Genomic DNA, 22,445 nt, shown 5'->3' with positions numbered 1-22,445 from the left:
GCCCAAAACATCAACTGTTTATTCATCTCCATACTGTAGATGCTGCCTGACCTGCTTAGAAGACAGACACTTAAATAGGTCAGGCATAGAAGGACATGGTTTCTAATGCAGCCTAATGGAATTAACGTAGATGGGCAAGGATAGCATGGACTTTGTGGGCCAAAGGGCCTGTTTTTGTGCTGTACTCCTATGACTGTGTGTAGAAGCTCTGATTTGACAGTGAGTGCAACCATAGGTCCAGTGACATTAGCCAGAATTTCAGCCTATATTGACCCCTAGTGGTAGGTCCCAATGAAGCACCCAATTCAATATCTGTGTGTTCAAATCACAAAATTAGTGGGACGGTTATTTGTTTGGCTCACAGTGCAAAATGCTACACATTTGTTCTCTGTTCAGTTTCCCTCCCTGCTTCCTGGAAATGACATGACCCCATGGGCGCTGCTGCAGAATCAGAATCAGGTTTATTATCACTGACATATGTCGTGAAATTTGTTGTTTTGCAGCAGCATTACAGTACAATATATAAAATATAATCCAAATTCTAATAATATAGAAAAAATAGTGCAAAAATAAACCAAAAAAATAGTGAAGTAGTGTTGATGGGTTCATGCCCGTCCAGAAATCTGATGGTGGAAGAAAATAAGCTGATGTTAGATCTTCTCTCCATCCTTTTCTTCCGCTGGATGACAGGTTGATAAGGAAGCTTACACAATGGCGATATAAAGCTGCGACAAGCCTGAAGATGTGTGCCATAACCAAGGTTGTAACTGTATGAGGAGCAGACAGGAAAAAGCCAACATACAGTGGCAATGAATGAAACAGCTGTGGAAATGAATTTGGTCTCAAGGGGAAAATGAAGGTGGTACATCTTTTAGAGAGCTGCCCAGCTAGTCTGCGTTGGTGTTTACAGACTATCCACAACCCATCTCCTGTCAATATTTCCTTCTGTTAGATAGTCTACAACTCATTCAGAGTGCTGCTGTTAACACCAAGATGAGGGAGGATAACAATCCTGTCCTAGCTACTCTGCATTGGGTTCCAATATCATTTAGAATCGAATTTAAAGTTCTTTTACTTGCTTTTAAAGCTCTTAATGGTCTGGGACTGGACAATGATTTTTGTTTTATAATTCTGCTTGAGCTCTCAGGTATTCATCCGTTGGTGTCTTAGATTTAAACAACCACCCTCAAAAGATAATTGACAGACCTGCTTTTCTGAACTAAAGTCCAGATACCCAAAACTATAAGGGATGTAACACTCAGTTGACACTTTTAAGCGTCAGCTCAACACCTATTTACTTACCCTTGCCTTTAACTACCAGCTTCTTGTCTTTTATTTTCATGTTTATTTTTATTTTCAATTTAGTACTTTTCACTGTAAAGCACTTTGAACTACATCATCTGTATAAGAAGTGCTCTACAAATGTTATTATGATGGATTATTCTCCCAGATCCAATATTAGTTCCCCTTCAGATGCTTCCACCAAACTCACCTCAATTACATCAGGTTCCAAATGGTTTCTCTCAAATTCCTTAACAAATGCATCCTTGCAGATGCTGAAAATGCTGAACAACACACAAAATGCCAAAGGAACTCAGCAGATCAGGCATCATCTCTGGAGATGAATAAAGACTTGATGTTCTGGGGTCGAGACCCTTCTTCAGGACACTTCTGCCCAGGATGTTGACTGCTTATTCCTCTGCACACAGTAGATGCTACCTGACCTGCTGAGTTGCTTCCAAATGCCTCGATGGACTTATAAGCAATCATTTTGGAATTATGGTTGATAGTTCCTAACTCTTGCTCATGGAGTTGGCTTGAGATGAAATCCAAATGCAGGCTACTGATACGCAGTAGTGTAGTGCTGCTTTCTGGCTGGACGAAATGGGCTTCAATTGAACAGCTCAGTTCGGCTGCTCTGATGAAGGACCGGAGTCATTGTGCAGCAAGCCTAATGTATTAATGGTATTTCTGGACACATGAACACACTTAAAAGATGGGAAGAATCAAGTATTTATCTTTGCTAACTGCACAAGCTTTGTAGTTACACAACTATTTCCCTACGCTCTCTGCAGTTCTAAGCTGAGGGATGAGATTAGCAAATCTAACTACAGAGCTGCTGGAATAAAAGACACCCACAAATTTAGTGCAGCCATGGCAACACACAAGGCTCTTGAAAAGGCCACACAGGCAAAGCCAAGGACCCTAGTAATGGCATTGCCATGGATGGGGAAGAACTTACCCGTGCTATAGCCATCACGCAACAGTGAGAAAAAAACACACACACATACAAGGAGAATAGAAACAAAGTGGAAAAAAAGGTTAAATCAGCAAACAAATTTCAGAAATATATCTTTTTAAATTCATGAACATGTTAAACAATCTATTAGTTTCCTGATTCACACAAATGCAGAGGGGCATGATATTGTTGCTGCTTGCGTCCTCACCTTGGCTAGACTGGCTGTGAAGAGAACACATTCGAAGAGCTGCCCCATCTTTTGAAGGAATAGGTCGACATGCGGCCTTTTCAACACATAAACCTGTGAATATAAACCAGAACACATAAACCAATACATCACTGCCACACCTCTCCACACCATGGGAGTATCTACAGGAGGCACTGCCTCAAGAAAACAACATCTACCATCCAGGTCATACCATCTCCTTGCAGCTGCCATTGGGTGGTAGGTACAGAAACCTGAAGCCCCACAACAGGAGATTTAGGTATAGTTATTTCCCTTCAGCCACTCAATTCCTGAATCAAACGGCAAAGCAGTTTAGCAACATTATGGATGTTTTGTTAAGAAAAAGCATTTCAGGATGTATATTGTATACATTTCTCTGACATTAAACTTGACCTTTGAACCTATTGCACTAAAATTAACTTTTTGGTTCTAATTGTATTCTCTCTTATAAAAGTTCTGTAATAATGTATGTATTTCTTATGAATGTTGGGTATTTGATGCTCTGTGTCTGTGATGCTGCTGCAAATATGTTTTTCATTACACCTGTGCAGATGACAGTAAACTCAACCATTGAATACATGGAACAGGCAAGGTCAAGGACTTAAACAAGCTAACTCCAGTTCAGTTGTCCATTTATCTGAAAAGTAGTAACATAACACCGTGCTTTCTTGCCAGCTGACCCATCAGTTTAAAATAGATCAAAATGTTGTATGTTAGCAACAGTTTCCATACCATGGTTAGGAAACTGCACTGCAGCGGACAGGAAAGCATTACAACGGGTAAAACTGCTCAACACATCACCGAGACCAGCCTACCCACCATTAAGGACAGGAAGGTGCCAGAAAAGGGCCAGTAACATCATGAAGGGTGGCACCCATCCTTCTCATGGACCACTGGTCCCACTCCCATTAGGGTGGAGGCCAGGTAGCATCCACATCAGGATCACCAGACTCAAAAACAGTTACTCTCCCCAAGCAGTAAGGCTGATCACACCTCCACCCACTAACCCACCCCTCCACACCCCCAACCACCACTACTTCATTTCCTGTCAGTCACCTTATGTACAGACATTCTTGTGCCCAGTGTCACTTTATGGACATATAATCCATCTACGTATGTAAGCTATCGTATGCATTAATATTTACTGTGTGTTTTTATTATCATTACGTTTCTTTTTGTGCTTCATTGGATCTCTTTTACACTTGCATACTGGAAATGACATTAAACAATCCTAAATCATGCAAATGCTGGAGGAACTCAGTAGTTTAGGCAGTATCTATGGAAAAGAATAAACAATTGACGTTTTGGGCTGAGACCCTTCATCAAGACCTTCCTAATGTTGATTGTTTATTCATTCCTAAAGATGCTGCTTGCTAAGTTCCACCAGCATTGTGTGTGTGCTGCTCTGTATTTCCAGCATCTGCAGAACGTCTTGTGTTTATGTTGTATGCTAGGTGACTCCTTCAGATTTATTTTCGGGTAAGCTACTGGGCAGCTGGAATTACCGAATTTGGGCTAAAGCATTGCTGTGAGCAGTCACAATCTTCACCAAGGTTCCCCATCCCTGCTGCACTGACATGGGTTTGCACTTCAACACAGAACATTTACAAAGATGTTGCTAGGACTTGAGGACCTGAGTTACAGGAGAAAGTTGAGTAGGTTGAGATTTTATTCCATGGAATACAGAAGAACTAGGGGAGATTCGATAGAGATGTACAAAATTATGAGTTGTATAGATAGGGCAAATGAAAGGAGGATTTTTACCATTGAAGTTGGGTGAGTCTAGATGTAGAGGTGATAGATTAAGAGTGAAAGGTGAAATGTTTAAGCAGAACATGACGGGCAACTTCTTCACTCAGAGGGTGCTGAGAGTGTGGAACGAGCTGGCTGTAGAAGTGGTGGATGTGGGTTAATTGCAACATTTAAGAGAAATATGGATTGGTACATGGACTAGAGGGAAATGGAGGTCTATGATCCAAGTGCAAGTCAGTGGAGCTAGGCAAAATAATAGTTCAGCATGTACTAGATGGGCTGAAGGGCCTGTGTTGCTGTTGTAGTGCTCTATGACAGCAGTTCGCTCTCTTTTACAATGCTGACACAGGGTGTTCAGATGGACCTGTCAGCATCAAGCTGAATGGCCTCTTTATATACAAGGCTTGTGTGACATTGCTCCTTTTCCCACAGGGTCAGCAGTAAATATCATCAACTGGAAGTGGATGGGAAACAGGTAAAGCATCTTCTTCTGTTCAACTGATTCCTTCCTGAATGAAGGTTAGATATACAAGATATAAAGGGATTCATTTGCCTGTCAACAACATTCGTTGCTCCTCCACTGAAACCAGATGTGTTTTTGCAATAAACAACTGCTAAACTCAAAGCTTTAAAACAAAGTTTGTAGATCTGTGAATAAATTCAATGAAAACACCTAAACATGTGTGGTGATTAAACTGGGTACAACTTCAAGTGATGTTGTATAAAGCTACAAAAGACAATTTGATAAATCTTACTCCACAACTTTTGAAAATCAATGCCTGATATTGAACAAATAACAGTCCCTGCAGTGTCTCAGCGCCTTCACGGACTGCCCATTCATGTACCTTCCGCATGCCTTGCTATTCAGGATGCACCATTCCTTTCATTTTGCAAACAATGCAGTGGGCATGGCGTTGAGACTATATCACTTTGCACAGTCCTCACAATGTAGTGATTGCAGATACACAGAAATATACTACTACTTTATTTAAACACACACACACACAGAGTCGGCCCTCCTTATCCACGAGCAATTGGTTCCGGGACCCCTTGCGGATACCAAAATTCGCAGATGTTCATGTCCCTTATTCAACCTGTCTCAATACGGTGGACCTTAGGGCCCAGCGGAACCCCAGACCTTATTTAACCTGTCTCAGTGCCGTGAACCTTAGGGCCCAGCGGAACCCCAGACCTTATTTAACCTGTCTCAGTGCCGTGGACCTTAGGGCCCAGCGGAACCCCAGACCTTATTTAACCTGTCTCAGTGCCGTGGACCTTCGGGCCCAGTGGAACCCCAGACCTTATTTAACCTGTCTCAGTGCGGTGGACATTAGGGCCCAGCGGCAGAGGTCTGAATCCGCAGTGTTTCTGTTCACGAAAATAATATAATAACGATAACGATTGAAAATATAGTGGAAATAATGAAGCGATCGGAAAGAGGTGAAACGCCATTGGTCATTGGAAAAGTGTTAGCATCAGTCAATGATGGGAACAATTTTAAAGGATAAAGTGAGAAAGGGTGTGCCCCGATGAAAACTAAAATTATTACTAAGCAACACGGTGGAGAGCGCACTCAATAGCGATCTGTCACTAGATCGAACTCGGAAACTTCCATTCTTGAGGCCAGCGCTGAAACATACACTCTTAAGTGTTTTATATGCATAGAAAGGTAAAATATACACTATATACTCAGACAAACGTTTGACTAACTGACGCTAAGTAATACCGGATGTACCTGTTCCAACTTAATTAGTAAGAGAACTTCTGATTTTTTTCGATCCCGATCCACGATAACACACGCACATCCTCCCATATATTTTAAATCATCTCTAGATTACTTATAATACCTAATGCTACGTAAAATAGTTGTTATACTGCATTGTTTAGCGAATAATGACAAAGAAAAAGTCTGTACATGCTCGAACAACAAGTGCTGGAAGAGTACTTCCGGGTTTTCACAATTTGCAGTTGGTTGAATTTGGGCATGCGGAATTCGTGGATAAGGGTGGGGTGGGGTGGGGTGCTGTGCTGTGCTGTGTGTGTGTGCGTGTAAAATTAAATAGTGCAAAAGAGCAAAAATAGAAAGGTAGTGTTCATGGACCATTCAGAAATCTGACAGCAGAGGGGAAAAAGCTGTTTCTAAAACATTGAGCCTGTGCCTTCTGGCTCATGTATCTCTTCACAGATGGTAGCAATGAGAAGAGGCCATGTCTTGGTTGAAGTCCTTAATGATAGACGCTGCTTCTTGAGGAACCACTTCTTGCTGAGTAACACATCCGCTAAGGATGAACTAGTTTGTTTTATGTGTTACATGCCCCACGTGTTTCTGCCTGCTTTAGCTCACTCACATAAGGGACAAGATGATATGTGGCTGATGCTGTAAACAGCCTGTTGACATCGTTTTGATTTTTTATGTTTGGCATAAAAATACAAGACTGTGTGGTGATCTGTTATCGGACTACAACACAAAAACCTGACAAAAATCCCAGCATCCATCATGTGCCATCTTCTCACAGCTACCATTGGGCAGGGGGGTAACAGAAGCCTGAAGTCCTAACACCAGGAACAGCTAATTCCCTTCAACCACGGTTCTACAATCCTGATCACTGTAGCTCAGCAACACTATGATCACATTGTGCTGAAGATTCCTTATTTTTATTTAGATACAGCATATATACAGGCCCTTCTGGTCCCACAAACCCACACTGCCCAATTACACCCATGTGAACAATTAACTTACTAACAGGCACGTCTTTGGAATGTGAGAGGAAACCAGAGCACCCAGAGGAAACCCACACATTCACAGGAAGAACGCACAAATTCTTTCCGGTAACAAAACTGAACTTGAGTCACTGGAACTGTAATTGCATTACACTAACTGCTGAACTACTGTGCTATGCCATCCCCAATACACTGTTCTGAGCAAATTTATGCTTTATTTGCTTTCCTTGTCAATGCTACTTGACACCATGTCTGTAATGCTACAATAAGATTTCATTCTGCTTGTGCCTACACCTACTTGTACAGATAACAACACACGACTTTGACGATTCTCAGACAACTAAGGAAAGTTGATCTTTTAATTACGATCAAAAGAATTAATTAGTTTAGATTAATACTTGGGCATGGACTAGCTGGGCTGAAGGGCCTGTTTCTGTGCTGTAGTGTTCCATGTTGTGAGAGAATAGGACCAATCAAGTGTGATTGTGGGAAAGTGTGTATGGAACTGGAGGAGATAGCAGAGGTACTTAATGAATACTTTACTTCAGTATTCACTATGGAAAAGGATCTTGGCGATTGTAAGAATGACTTGCAGCGGACTGAAAAGCTTGAACATGGAGATATTAAGGAAGAGGATGCGCTGGAGCTTTTGGATAGCATCAAGTTGGATAAGTCACCGAGACTGGACGGGAAGTACCCCAGCTACTGTGGGAAGCGAGGGAGGAGATTGCTGAGCCTCTGGCGATGATCTTTGCATCATCAATGAGGATGGGAGAGGTTCTGGAGGATTGGAGGGTTGTGGATGTTATTCCCTTATTCAAGAAAGGGGAGTAGAGATAGTCCAGGAAATTATAGACCAGTGAGTCTTACTTCAGTGGTTGGTAAGTTGATGGAGAAGATCCTGAGAGGCAGGATTTATGAACATTTGGAGAGGCATAACACGATTAGGAACAGTCAGCATGGCTTCGTCAAAGGCAGGTCATGCCTTACAAGCCTGATTGAATTTTTTGAGGATGTGACTAGACACATTGATGAAGGTAGAGCTGTAGATATAGTGTATATGGATTTTAGCAAGGCGTTTGATAAGGTATCCCATGCAAGGCTTGGAAGGGGACATTGCCTTGTGGATCCAGAACTGGCTTGCCCACAGAAGGCAAAGAGTGGTTGTAGATGGGTCATATTCTGCATGGAGGTCAGTGACCAGTGGTGTACTTCAGGGATCTGTTCAGGGACCCCTGCTCTTTCTGATTTTTATAAATGACCTGGATAAGGAAGAGGAGTGAAGGGTTAGTAAGTTTGCTGATGACACAAAGGTTGGGGGTATTGTGGGTAGTGTGGAGGGCTGTCAGAGGTTATAGCAGGACATTGATAGGATGCAAAACTGGGCTGAGAAGTGGCAGATAGAGTTCAACCCAGATAGGTATGCGTTGGTTAATTTTGGTAGTTTTAAGGTTCTTGGAAGTAGGTACAGAGGATATGTCAGGAGTTAAATTGTTTTTTTTTAAAAAACACAGAGTGGTGAGTGCATGGAATGGGCTGCCAGTGGTGGTGGAGGTGGAAACAATAGGGTGTTTTAAGAGACTCCTGGATAGGTACATGGAGCTTAGAGAAATAGAGGGCTATGGGTAAGCTTAGGTAGTTCTACGGTAAGGACATGTCTGGCACAGCTTTGTGGGCCGAAGGGCCTGTACTGTGCTGTAGATTTTCTGTTTCTATGACTCTATAACCTATTACTATAAAGAGGATCTGTTTTAAGCTTTGGTGAGGTCGACTCCTCCAATGAGTTAGGATGTCCCATTGTGCTTAGTTACAGCCCCACACGTCAATGAGGTACTAATTAGGGGCCCCATAGTAGCGTAGGGCCATTCCAGTTCGGAGTTATGTTTTATGAATTGTGTTACTCGCTATTTTTGAATCTTTACTTGCTAATTTGAATGTTTTGCAACTTGACTCCAGAGGAACGCTGTCTCGTTCAGCTGTACTTATGTGTGATTTGAATGATAATTAAACTTGATTTGATTTGAGTTCAATTCCAGAACCATCTATAATGAGTTTGAACTTTCATCCCTGAACCACATGGGTTTCCTCTGGGTGCTGTAGTTTCCTACCATTATTCAGGTTAACATTATGTACAGGCTAGCAGGTTACTTAGTCATTGTAAATTGTCCTGTGATTAGGCTAGGGTTAATTGAGTGGGTTCAGGGCAGTGAAGCTTATTGGTCCAGTGGGCCTGCTCAGCACAGTATCTCTAAACAAGCAAACATTATCAAGGAAGGCTCTCTCCCCACACCCCAGTCTGACCAGCTACAGTGCAATAAAGGGGGAAGTAAATAATCACTTTCAGAGCCTCTAAAAATCCATGTTAGGTCACATTTTATGCAGTCGACGGTCTTTTTGCATCTTCAGAAGCAGGCTTGTCTCCAGCAGGCACTATGACTGCTTCCAAGTACAAGTAATCAAGAATAGGCCAACTAGAAGGCACACAGCCTATCCTGGATTACTTGAACCAGGTCTCAGTCTAATCATACGCTCTCCAATGGAAGACACCACTTCACAGCTGGCACTCGTCCTCTCCTGTTCTAGGATGTGAGTTAAAGCTAATCCCTTATCGTATCAACAGAGATGTACTTGCATTAATATAAAAGCCAATGACATACACTTAAACTTGCTGATTTACACATACTGAGAAACCAACCAATGGCAGCCATCATTTGGATGATTCACCCTATCTTTTTTTCTCATTTTAATTTTATATTATAGTGGAAATATAATTATGCTTCTTTGCTCAGCCTTGTGTGTTCCCATGGTAACAGAGTTTACATTAGAGTGCCATTCAAGTGAGAATTTAATAATTGTTGGTTATATTATAGCAGTGCACTGTATCTAAAGTGATAACTCCTCTATCAAAGTCCACCAGTTTCCAAGACATCACTACTTCATTCAGTCTATCGCAGTTCATCTGCTGGTAAAATCCTTATCTTTTCCATGTTATCTTTAAACTTGACTGTACCAATGCACTCCTGTCAACCTCCCAGCTTTTATAAGACTCAGCTTATCCACAAATGAGGGAAGGAGGATAACAAAGGATTTGATAGAGGTGTACAAGATGCTAAGAGGCACAGATTGAGTGCTACAGAGACCTTTCTTCCAGAACAAATAAAGCTAATTCAAGGGGGCATACTTTTAAGGTGATTGAAGGAACTTTTCGGGAGGGATGTCGGAGGTAGATCTTTTTTAAGCATAAAGAGAATGGTGGGTGTGTGGAACACCCTGCCAGGGGTGGTAGTAGAGGCAGTGGGGGAATTTTAAGAAACTCATAAATAGGCACATAGATAATAGGAAATTGGAGAGCTCTGTAGGAGGTAAGTGTTTAACAATTGAGATTAGAGTAAGTTACAATTCTGGCATTGTTCTGTAAGAAATCTCTGTTTGTCCTCCCCATGGAATGCATGTGTTTTCCCCAGGTGCTCCAGTTTCCTCCCAAAGTCCAAAGATGTACCGGATAGTTTAATTGGTCATTGTAAATTGTCCCATAATTTGGTTAGGGCTAATCAGGATTGTGGGGTTGCTGGAGTGAAGTGAAGGGTCAAATAGGCCTACTCCACACTGTATTGCTAAATAAGAAAGGCTGGCACAACATTGTGGGCCGAAGGGCCTGTGCTACACTGTCAGTTGTCTGAGTAGTTTCTGTATCGCCCCTGCAATCATGCACTCAGTTACCAATCTCAGAGTGCCTAGATTTTAAAACTCTTATTCTGCTCTCCCTCATACATTCCTATCTCTGCAATCTGCAGCCATACAATCCTCCAGTTCCTGAGCACCTATACTTTGTGGTCTCTTGCATAACCAATCCACCAGACCTCTTGTCTGGAACTGACAAACTACCTTTTATATCCAACTAACAAACTGTGATGAAGCAGAGGTGTAATTCTAGTCAGGAAACTAAAGGAAAGATGTGACAGTATGAGGGTACAGAGGAGGTTTATCAGGAGGTGATAACAAGGGGATCCTTTCTCATCCAGAATCGTGAGTATCTCGAACACACTTCCAGAGAGTGGTGGATTGAGAGGTGTTGATCGCATTGAAGCATCGAGACAAGCACAGGAACTGTCCAGGCATAAAAGGCAATGTCGGAAAGATTATAGGTCTAAAGATTGGCTTTATTTATCATATGTATAGTGAAATCCTTCGTTTTACATCAGTAATCACAGTCCGAGGATGTGCTGTGGGAAGTCCACAAATGTCACCATGCCTCATAAACTGTACGTCTTTGGAACATGGGGGAAACCAAAGCACCTAGAAGAAACCTCAGACGTCATAGAGAGGACATACAAACTCCTTACAGACAGCAGCAGGAATCAACTCTGGTGCTGTAAGAGTGAATGCGCTAACCGCTATGCCACTGTGCTGCTCTAGATAGGTTTAGTATGGATGGTCAGCACGGCAGTGCTGGGCCAAATGGCCCACGGTGAGACATCTGGTGGTGATGGTAAAGGAGAGAATCAGCCTGTTACTCACAAGCTAATTGAAGTGTATCCATGGCCACAAATACCTGAGCCTCACAGAACTTTGTATGGTTTAAAATCTCCCTTGGAATCCTACCCTTTTTGGGAAATACGTTCCTATTCTAATCAGAATGAAATGCAGAAAAACAGGACCATGCTTATTTATTCTCCCCTACTGCTCATTTTATCTGTAATTTCACCTTTTCCATCTTTAGCTTTTAGTCCTCGGTAATGCTCCAAATCTATAATCAATTTATTTATTTAGAGATACAGAATGGAACAGGTCCTTTCAGCCCAACAAACTGACTGTACTGCAACCCACCTATTAAACCCTAGCCTAATCACAGGAGGATTTATAATGGCCTATTAACCTACTATCCAGTATGTCTTTGCTCAGTGGGAGGAAACCAGAATGCCCGGAGTTCAAACTCCTTACAGTGGACACCGGAATTGAATTCTGAACTTGGACGCCCTGAGCTGCAGTAGTGTCATGCTAATCAGAAAGCTCAGATTCTCAGACCCACCCATGCCAGCTTGAAGCACTAGTTAGCACTCTGATAATTAAGGCTCCAATATCTACTGTACGATTCCTTACCTGGTGAACTGTCCCATCTATCTCAACAGGAACAATGAAATCAGCATTGTTAATAGGCTGTAAATAAACAAAAAGGTTGTTATTATAAATCAGTTTAAAATGCAAAGTCTAATTCTGTTCATTATTTGAACGGGCTGTCTCCAGTGGACTATTATTTGCATTTGCCTCCCAGACAAGATGATTAAACCTAAGAAATTATGCATTCACATTGCACTTTTCATTTATTGCTTTCACTCCAATGATATTAAACCAGGAAATCTTAAACACATTTTCTGAATTGATTATTATACTAGTGACAGGTTGTCATTGCTGGGAAGGGAGAGGGTGGGGTCACAATGGGGACAAGCTCCCACTACCGATTAAATGCTCCCAATGGTGTGCGTATAAGATAGCCTCTGACAACCAGGTCCAGCTCCTGGACTTCATCTGTGGCTTAGCTACCAAGCCCAGCAGAACCACTCTACTGACAGGAGAAGGGCAAAGGTGGGTTACTGGTGCCTTCAAACCAGTTGCTTTGGGCAAATGGGATTCATCAGCTATGGTTGGCAGCTCACCTAGCAGAAGAAAAACTCTGATCATAAATCTCTGCTACCTTGCTCACTAGAGGGCTTTGGGAGTAAACCCCGAGGAAAAATCTGGAGCTTAAAGTCCCTAAGGCAGTCCAGACAACATTGATCCAACACTGACAGGCAATTCCTGTGGCCCTGCTGATGCCGATCTGTCATTTCTTTGGTTTCATCAGCTAGTGTAGAAGGGGAGCCTGCTGCATGGACTACAGCTTGCTCTACATATCGTATTGCGTTATAACGTAGACAGCTGGGGTGCAACATCCACGCTGGTCTCTGACCAATGGAGGGCCTCACCAGTATGACATACAGATAATGTTAAACCAGAGCTCCACAAATTGATCCATTATCTCATTCTTAGCTTTGCTGTTTGAGGATAAATTGGTTTATTATTGTCCATGTACAGAGACACTGAAAAAACTTGTTTTGCATGCCATCCATACAGATTACTTCATTACAACAGTGATTGAGGTAGTTTAAGGGAAAAGGCTAACAATGCAGAAACACAGGAGATTCTGCAGATGCTGGAAATCCAGAGCAACACACACAAAATGCTGGAGGAACCCTCCATCTCAGGCAGCATCTAAGGAAATTAGTAAACAGTCGACGTTTTGGGCTGAGATTCTTCTTCAAGATTGAAAAGCAAGGAGAAAGGCATTCTAGCTTCTTTTCCAGTCCTGATGAAGGGCCTCAGCCAGAAACATTGACATTAATTTTCATAGATGCTGCCTGACCTGAGCTCCTCCAGCATTTTGTGTGTGTTGTACAGAATGCAGAATGAAGTGTTACAGTTAACAGAGGAAGTGTACTGCAGGCAGACAATGAGGTGTAAGGCCATGATGAGGTAGACTGTGAGGTGAAGAGTTCACCTTATCCAACTGGAGACCATTCAGAAGTCTGATAACAGTGGGATGGAAGCTGTCCTAGAGCCTAGTGGTATGCATTTTCAGGCTTTTGTATCTTTTGACCAACAGGAGGGTGTAGAAGAGGGTAAGGTCTTCGATTACGTTGGCTTCTTTACAGAAGTGGTGAGAAGTGTAGACAGAGGTTAATTCCCAACTTGCCTTATTTATGTTTGAGCAATGGGTTCACAGTGGCAGGGAAGGACACTGCAGATGGGTGAACTGCTGCAGTGTATGAGTTCAGCCACACAGTGCTTGACCTTTACTGTAAAATCTTCACCCACCTGTCTCCTGACAAGCAGATCATTGAAGCCAAAATCACAAACAGAAAAACTGAGGAATGATCTGGATTTTTGGATGTGGGATTGATCCGAGGGGTGAATGTGGGCGAGGAACTAAGAAAGACACACATAACTGCTTGCACAAGTGTCCCACCATGCTGAATTTTCACTGATTTAAGCTTCAGTCTGACTAATAAATAGTATCTCTTATAACTGGTCTTTATAGAGTATGAGCTCAATAAGATCACGGTAAAAACATGCATCTACGGGGAAGAATTATAGCAGTGGACTAGGGCTGGAGACCAAGGAGTGAAAGCAAAATAATCTTCCTATATAGACTATACAGTTTTCAAAGTATGAAGAACATAAGACATAAGAGCAGGATTAGGTCATTAGGCCATTGCATCTGCTCCAGTATTCCATCATGGCTGATTTATTATCCCTCTCAACCCCATTCTCTTACCTTCCCCTCATAACCCTTGATGCCTTGACTAACCAAGAACCTATCAGCCTCTGCTTTAAAATACCCAATGACCTGGCCTCCATAGCTGCCTGTGACAATTAATCCAAAAGATTCACCACCCTCTAGCTATAGAAATTCCTTCCTATTTCTGTTCCAAAGGGACATTCTTCTATTCTGAGGCTATATTCGCTGGTCCTGGACTTCCCCCCTCTATAGGATACAACCTTTCTTCTTTCAAAATTCGATAGGTTCCCGTGAGATCCCCTCATTGTTCTAAGCTCCACTGAGCACAGGCCCAGAGCCATCAAATGCTCAGAGGATGTGGTAGAGGTGAGTGCAATTAAGGACATCACCTCTACACCTACTTCCAATCACCTTAAAGCTGTGCCCTCTCGTGCTAGCCGTTTCAGCCCTGGGGAAAAAGCCTCTGACTATCCACACGATCAATGTCTCTCATCATCTTATACACCTCTATCAGGTCACCTCTCATCCTCCATCCCTTCAAGGAGAAAAGGCCATGTTGAAGAAAGTGCATTAATGAAGGTTGCTTCTTGAGGTCAGGTATCAGGACAATGTGCAGCTAAAATGCAAATGCCCAATATCTGACTGGTAATCCTGAGGACAACAGCAGAGCCAGGTGAGGGCGCTCCATACTTGCTCAAGAGCAAGATGCCATCTAGATAGTGGCCATTCCTGCAGGACTTTCACAGCACAGTGCCATGGCAGCTATGTGCTTCCAGTTCACCCACAGAGCTGGTGTCTGTAATACCGTGGAAATACCTGAACTGATTTTTTCATTAACATTAATCATTCAAGTTATTTTGGGTAACAGCTCCTGAAGTTCTCCCACGTTGAATATTATTTATTTAACTACAGGAAGTGAAGGTGAAGACAGGAACAGAGAACAGTACAGCACAGGAACAGGCCCTTCAGCCCACAATGTTGTATAAATCCAAATCAAATGTCTAACTAACCTCTTCTGCTTACACAATGTCCATATCCCTCCATTTTCCTCACATTCCTGTGCCTATCTAAACATCTCTTAAACGTTCTTCCCTCTACCACTACCCAAGACAGTGCATTCTAGGCACACATTGTTCTGTTTAAAAAAAACTTCCCCTCACATCTCCTTTAAAATTACCTCCTCTCAAGAGAATGGGGCTGAGAGGGATAATAAATCAGCTACATTAAGAATGGTGGAGAAGTCTCAGTGGGTCAAATGGCCTCATTCTGCTCCTATGTCTTATGGTGTCATATGGAGGATGCCACAGGTTTAGTGCAATCCGTAAGCAGAGCCATTCATTTAAAGCAAAGCGATCTATGAAGGGGAGGCAATGGTAGATTGGAAACTACATTAAGAGGTGCAACGGTAGAGAAACAACAGTTAACATTTAAAAATGTAATACTTTTTTTTACAGATTAATTTATGTCCTGTATTAACTAGTGTAGAACAATGAAGGGGATATCTTTGAAACCTATCAAATATTAAAAAATCTGGATAGAGTGGATGTGGAGAGGATGATTCCAAAAGTGGGGGAGTCTGAGACCAGAGGGCACAGAATCAGAATTGAGGTACATCCATTTAGAATATATGAGGAAAAATATCTTACGCCAGAGGGTAATGAATCTGTGGAATTCATTACCACGAATAGCTGTGGAGGCCAAGTTATCACTTAAAGTGGAGGCTGATAGGCTCTCGATTAGTCAGAGCATCAAAGGTTATGGGGAGAATGCAGGTGAATGGGGTTGAGAGGGATAATAAGTCAGACATGATGGAATGGCGTAGCAGACTTGTTGGGCTGAATGGCCTTATGGCACAAAAGCCTGAGAGGAAAAGTGCTCCTACTATGACTAATATGAGAAGTTAGTACTAGAACAAAGGAAAAATACTACAAATAAAACAAAATCTAAGAAATAAATGTTAAGATTAAAGATGGCGCCAGTTTTTGCAGATCCAGGTGGCTTCAACAATTCATCCAAGAAACAGCTGCTGCTTCTTCTCATACACCTTTCTTTTCTTTTCAAGGTGGTTGGGATTCTGTCGAAGACTGTAATCTACAGTTCAAAATATGGTTCTTTGCAAGCAATGTGGTTTTAAACTGACTCTGCAGCCTGGCACTTGGCTGTCTCCAGGAAGAACTTGGATGGTCCTCTTTCTTTTGATGGAGTGAGAGTCTGTCAGCCCCTGAGATTGGGGGGGGGGGGGGGCTTGGAGAAGCAATGCAAAAGACTGTAACATTTGAACAGCAAGTTGCTGGTCTCTGCACTTGATGCAGCAGCAACCTCTCTCTCCCTGGATGAGATACCAAGGTACTGTAGGTTTTGATGGACTCCAGATCAATGCCTCTTTTGGGGCTTCTGCTATTTCTTGCATGGTGGGGGGGGGGAGGGTTGGTACTTCTGCTGGCACAAGTGGGGGGTTTCAGGGTTCTGATAATTCTATCATTTATTCAAAGGGATTTATTTTTTGGTGGATGTCTGTGAAGAGTAAGAATTTTATGTTGTATACTGTATACCTTCTCCGATATTAAATTGAACCATTTAATTGGGCAAAAAGTGAATGAGTGCATTGAATAAGGGAAAGTAGAATTTAAGCGTGATCTAACTAGAAATAAATGCAGACTAAAAAATCTATACATATGTAAAAAGGAAGAATTTAGCAAATGTTAATACACATCCTTAACAAACTGAAATGGAGAATTATATGGGGATTAAGGAATAAGCAGTGAAGTTAAAAGAATACTTTGTATTTTTTCACAGAAGATACAATAAACTGGTGAATCTGTGAAGATATCACACAGCAAGTGAGATTCCTGGGCAGGGGAAAGAGATATCTGTACCAGCAAGAATGGAACAAAGGTTTAGCAGGTTGATGTTGGAATGGAGATTTTGTCCCAAGAGCAGACTTGGCCTATACTTCTCTAGAGTTAGGTGAAGCAGAATACTCGGTGATTAAATTTCCTTGTCAAACTTCCTAGAACCAGGGGTCATAAAGAGGCTAGCTTTCCTACACTGCTGGTTAGAAATTCCTTTACCAAGATCACACTAAATCATTGGAACTCACTACCACTAGCAGTTGTGGAGATCAGCAACACTAAGTATATTCAAGTCAGAAATCAACGGATCAATTAGTTTTAAATGAGGCTAGTATAAAAAGTGGCACTAAGGTAAAAGTTTGTTATGTAAATGGCTAAACAGGCAGAGGGAGGGGGCAGAGGGGCAGACTTTTGCTTCTATGTATTCTTATCTTTAAAAGTTTTACTTTTCTAAGTAATTTATTATCTTCTTGGAAAATTGCAAAATACTTTAGAGCTAATGCATTATTTTTACAAAACATGGTAGCCAGTTTGATCACTGCATGGCCTAAAACAGCAACGTGGCAGTGCTCAGATAACATGCTTTAGTGATAAATTACGGCAAGGACAATGCCTCCTGCTCTTCAAAATATTTCACCTTGTCCTTTCAGCTCCCCTGCTTGGAGGTCGTTGACCAGTGGTGTTCTGCAGGGATCTATTCTGGGGCAGCTGCTGTTTGTGATTTTAATAAATAATTCAGACGAGGAAGCTTGCAGATGACATGAAGGTTGGTGAAGTTAAGGTTAGTGTAGAATGTTGTCAATGGAATATAGACAGGATGCGGAGCTTGGCTGAGAAGAGGCAGGTGGAGTTCAATCCAGAGAAGTGTGAAATTACTCATTTTGGTAGGTTGAATTTGAAGGGTTAATGTCAACGCGGAAGAAAAGGAATCTTGGGACCACTTCAGTGGATACTTCAAAGTTGCTGAGTAAATTTACCAGGTGGTTAAAGAGGCTTATGGTGTATTGGTCTTCATTAGTCAGAGAACTCAGTCCAAGAGCAACGAGGTAATGATGCAGCTCTAAAAAAAATGGTGGTTAGACCACACTTGGAATATTTTGTTTAATTCTGGTCACTTCATTATAGGAAGACTATGGAAGCTTTAGTAAGAATACAGAGAAAATTACCAGGACGCTATGTGGAATGAAGAGCATGTCTTATAATGATGGGTTGGGTGAGCTAGGGCTTTTCTCTTTGGAGTGAAAGAGGATAAGAAGTGATTTGAAGGTTATTAGATGATGATAAGCATATATCAAGAAATCAACCAGAGACTTTTTCCCAGGGTGGGAATGACTAATACAAGGGAGTATAATTTTAAGGTGATTGAAGGAAAGTGTAGTGGGGATGTCAGAGGTGAGTTCTTTTCTCTAAAAAACAGAGTGGTGGGTTTGTGGATGGTGGTAGAGCCAAATACATTAGGGATATCTAAGAGACTCTTAGATAGGCACATGTATGATAGAAAAATGGAGGGCTATGCAGAAGAGGCAGGTTAGATTGATCACAGAGTAGGTTAAAAGGTTGACATAACATCGTGGGCTGAAGGGCCTGCACTGTTCTATATTCATCTGAGAAAGCAGACATCTTAGTGTTTCACCCAAACTGCAGTGCTCACAGCAGTATCTCATTCCGTCATGGTGTACAGGGCTGTCTTGTGCATTTTTGTGTTTAAGTGTCTGGAATGAAGAAGGGATGCACAATGCTCATAGATCTACAGCCGATAAGGCACAAGTAAAGATCAACGGCTTTCGTCAGGGCTTTATCCTGCATGACAAAGGGAGCAGTGACTGAAACCATAAGACATAGGAACAGAATTAGGTCACTCAGTCATAGAGTCTGCTCTATCGTGGCTGATTTAATATCCTTCGCAAGCCCATTCTCCTGCCTTCTCCCCGAAACCTTTGTCACCCTAAATAATCAAGAACCTATCAATCTCCGCTTTAAATATACCCAATAACTTGGCCTTCACAGTCATCTGTGGCAATGAATTTCACAGATTCTTCACCCTCTAGCTAAAGAAATTCCTCCTCATCTCTGTTCTCAAGGATCGTCCTTCTAATCTGAGCTGTGTCCTCTGGTCTTAGACTCCCCCACTGTAGGAAACTGAGATAAATATGTTCCACAGTTTTGAAGTCTTAAGGTCATAGGTTTGAGGAAAGGAGATGATCAAGGATCAACTTTATTTGGCACGTACATTTACATGAATTAGGAATTTGCTGTGGCATGTGGGCCATTTTGCAAAACAAAAATCCTACAACAGTCAACAACAATAAAAAAAATTATATAAAATAAAGTCAGAGGTTAAAGTACAGCGATGGAATTAAAAAGTGCATAAATAGCAGCATGTACTTACAATATAATCAACATTATAAAAAGTGGTTTAAAGTGTTTACAGGGGTAATAGATAGAGAGGGGTGGGGTAGGGCTAATCAGATTAACTACATGTAGGAAGAGACTTTATAGGGCTATTAAAACAAAAAGCATATCATTTTAATGGTATGCTTTTTGTTTTTAATAGCCCTATAACACTTTCTAGAAGGGAGCTTTTGGAAAGGGTAGTTGGTAGGGTGGGTAGTGCCTGTAAAGAATTTTCTTGCCCACTTCTTTGTCAACCACGAGGGTATTGAGAAGACACATAGCTTAGCTCAGAAAGTGACAACCATAATCAAGTAACAAAATGTAGGAAGAGAGTCCGGAATAATGAAGTAGGGCTGTGGGGGGGGGGGGAAGAGAATGTAATGAGAGGGTCATCGGCCAAAACAGTGCAGCATCAGTTTTCTGAAGAGTTTGCAGATAGAAACACAGAAAACCTACAATAAATACAGGCCCTTTGGTCCACAAAGCTGTGCCAAACATGTCCTTACCTTAGAAATTACCTAGGGATACCCATAGCCCTCTATTTTTCTGAGCTCCATGTACCTGTCCTGGAGTCTCTTAAAAGACTCTATTGTTTCCACCTCCACCAACGTCACCTGCAGCTCATTCCATACACCCAACACTCTGTGTAAAAAATTTACTCCTGACACCTCCTCTGTACCTACTTCCAAGCACCTCAAAACTATGCCCTCTTGTGCTAACCATTCCAGTCCTGGGAAAAAGCCTCCGACTATCTACACGATCAATGCCCCTCATCATCTTGTACACCTCTATCAGGTCACCTCTCACCCTGTCACTCCAAGGAAAAAAGGCTGAGTTCTCTCAACCTATTCTCATAAGACGTGCTCCCCAATCCAGGCAACATCCTTGTGAATCTCCTCTGCACCCTTTTTATGGTTTGCACATCCTTCCTGTAGTGAGGTGACCAGAACTGAGCACAGTACTCCAAGTGGGGTCTGACCAGGGTCCTATATAGCTGCAACATTACCTCTCGGCTCCTAAACTCAGTCCCACGATTGATGAAGGCCAATGCACCGTATGCTTTACTAACCACACAGTCAACCTGCATAGCAGCTTTGAGTGTCCTATGGACTTGGACCCCAAGATCCCTCTGATCTTTCACACTGCCAAGAGTCTTACCATTAATACTATAATCTGCCATCATACTTGACCTACCAAAATGAACCACTTCACACTTACCTGGGTTGAACTCCATCTGCCACTTCTCAGCCCAGTTTTGCAACCTATCAATGTCCTGCTGTAACCTCTGACAGCCCTCCACACTATCCACAACACCCCCAACCTTTGTGTCATCAGCAAAACCTATTCCTCCACTTCCTCATCCAGGTCATTTATAAAAATCACAAAGAGTAGGGGTCCCAGAACAGATCTCTGAGGCACACCACTGGTGACTGACCTCCATGCAGAATATGACCCATCTACAACCACTCTTTGCTTTCTGTGGGCAAGTCTGTTCTGGATCCACAAAGCAATGTCCCCTTAGATCCCATGATTTCTTATTTTTTCATTAAGCCTTGCATGGGGTACCTTATTAAATGTTTTGTCAGATGTGGCAGGCTGAATCTAAAAGACAGCTTTCAAAATGAGAACAGTTTCTCAAGATTGAGCATCAGAAATTCCACTTTTAAGCAACAGCTTGAATACAGAACAGCAAAGAAAACAGGCCCTTCAGCCCACTATGTCTGCACTGAAGTCAACATCAACTTAAATTAAATCTCTGCCTGTGCATGAGCCACATCCCTTCATTTCCTTCGTATTCATATGTCTATCTAACAGCCTCAAACTCCTGCTTCCATCAGTTCTCACAGCAGCCTGTTCCAGGCAGCTACCACTGTGTGGTGGAAAAAACGATTCCCACGGTCTATCCTATCTATGCCCCTCATAGTGAGATGAATCTGTGGAGTTTTTTGCTACAGGCCGCTGTGAAGGCCAAGTCTTTATGTATATTTAAGGCAGAGGTTGATAGATTCTTGGTTGATCAGGGCATGAGGGGATACAGGGAGAAGGTAGGAGATTGGGGCTGAGAGGAAAATTAGATTAGCCATGATGAATTAGTGGAGCAGACCCAATGGGCCACCAAATGTCTTAATTCTTCTCCTATATATTATGGTCTTATTATCAGATCTCCCCTCAGCTGCCAACACTCCAAATGAAATTATCCAGATTTGTCCAATCTCTCTCTCCACAACTCATGCCATCTAATTCTGGTAAACCTTCCAATGTGTGTCGCATCCTGACCAACACACTACAGCAAACTCCTAATTCATATAAACGTACATGGCAAATAAAGATGATCCTAGATTCTCTTCGGTATCCTTTTCAAATCCTCCACAACTTTCCTGTAATGGGGCAAACAAAGTTACACACAAGAGCAAGTGGACTTATCCAGCTGCTCCATAAATAACTTCTTGACCATTATATTCAATACTCTGGCCAATGAAGACAAACATGTGGATCGCCTTTATTGTAAGACCATCAGACATCGAAGCCAAATTAGGTCCTATGTCCATTGAGTCTGCTCCACTGTTTCATCGTGGCTGATTCATTTTTCCTCTCAGCCCCAACCTCCTGCTTTCCTCCCCATAATCCCTTCACACCCTGACCAACCTAGAATCTATCAATATCTGCCTTAAATATACATGAAAACTTGGTCTCCACAGTTGTTTCCATGAATTCCACAGACTCACCCCTCTTTGGTATCTCTAATTATCATCCTAAAAATTTTACTCTGAATTTAATGAATTGTTACTGGATGCTTCCTATTGTTCACCTAACTAAAAAGGACTGAAGTCAGGCTGAGAAATGGACCTGTGTGCATACTGTACAAGATCTCTGCGATGACCAGTGAGTTTACGAAAAGCAGTTGTGTCTTAGTGCGTCCAGACCCTCCAGTACTTGGAAGAGAATGAACAGAGAAAGGGTGAAGCCTGGTGGACACCACAGAAA

The 22,445-nt window shown here is 42.1% G+C and overlaps 1 protein-coding gene and 1 long non-coding RNA gene across 5 annotated transcripts in view; one reads left to right on the top strand and one right to left on the bottom strand.

Moving 5' to 3' along the window:
• The window catches only part of LOC132395309 (uncharacterized), a 34,168-nt gene extending 17,553 nt beyond the window's left edge, over positions 1-16,615 (top strand). The window contains exons 2-3 of the long non-coding RNA XR_009512560.1: positions 4,650-4,692; positions 16,277-16,615. This is a non-coding gene — a long non-coding RNA (uncharacterized LOC132395309). The remainder of the gene's footprint in view (positions 1-4,649; positions 4,693-16,276) is intronic.
• Positions 1-22,445, bottom strand: part of ctdspla (CTD (carboxy-terminal domain, RNA polymerase II, polypeptide A) small phosphatase-like a) — a 243,551-nt gene that overhangs the window by 18,525 nt on the left and 202,581 nt on the right. For all 4 annotated transcript variants that reach the window (XM_059971713.1, XM_059971714.1, XM_059971715.1 and 1 more), the window contains 2 exons: positions 12,039-12,095; positions 2,448-2,540 (listed from right to left, as the gene is read on the bottom strand). In XM_059971713.1, the coding sequence (XP_059827696.1) occupies positions 2,448-2,540; positions 12,039-12,095 (150 nt within the window). The remainder of the gene's footprint in view (positions 1-2,447; positions 2,541-12,038; positions 12,096-22,445) is intronic.

Source organism: Hypanus sabinus, chromosome 6 (assembly GCF_030144855.1).
Source record: "Hypanus sabinus isolate sHypSab1 chromosome 6, sHypSab1.hap1, whole genome shotgun sequence".
NCBI lineage: Eukaryota > Metazoa > Chordata > Chondrichthyes > Myliobatiformes > Dasyatidae > Hypanus > Hypanus sabinus.
The sequence above is the reverse complement of the archived record's forward strand: the minus strand, read 5'-3'. Positions and strand labels throughout refer to the sequence as shown.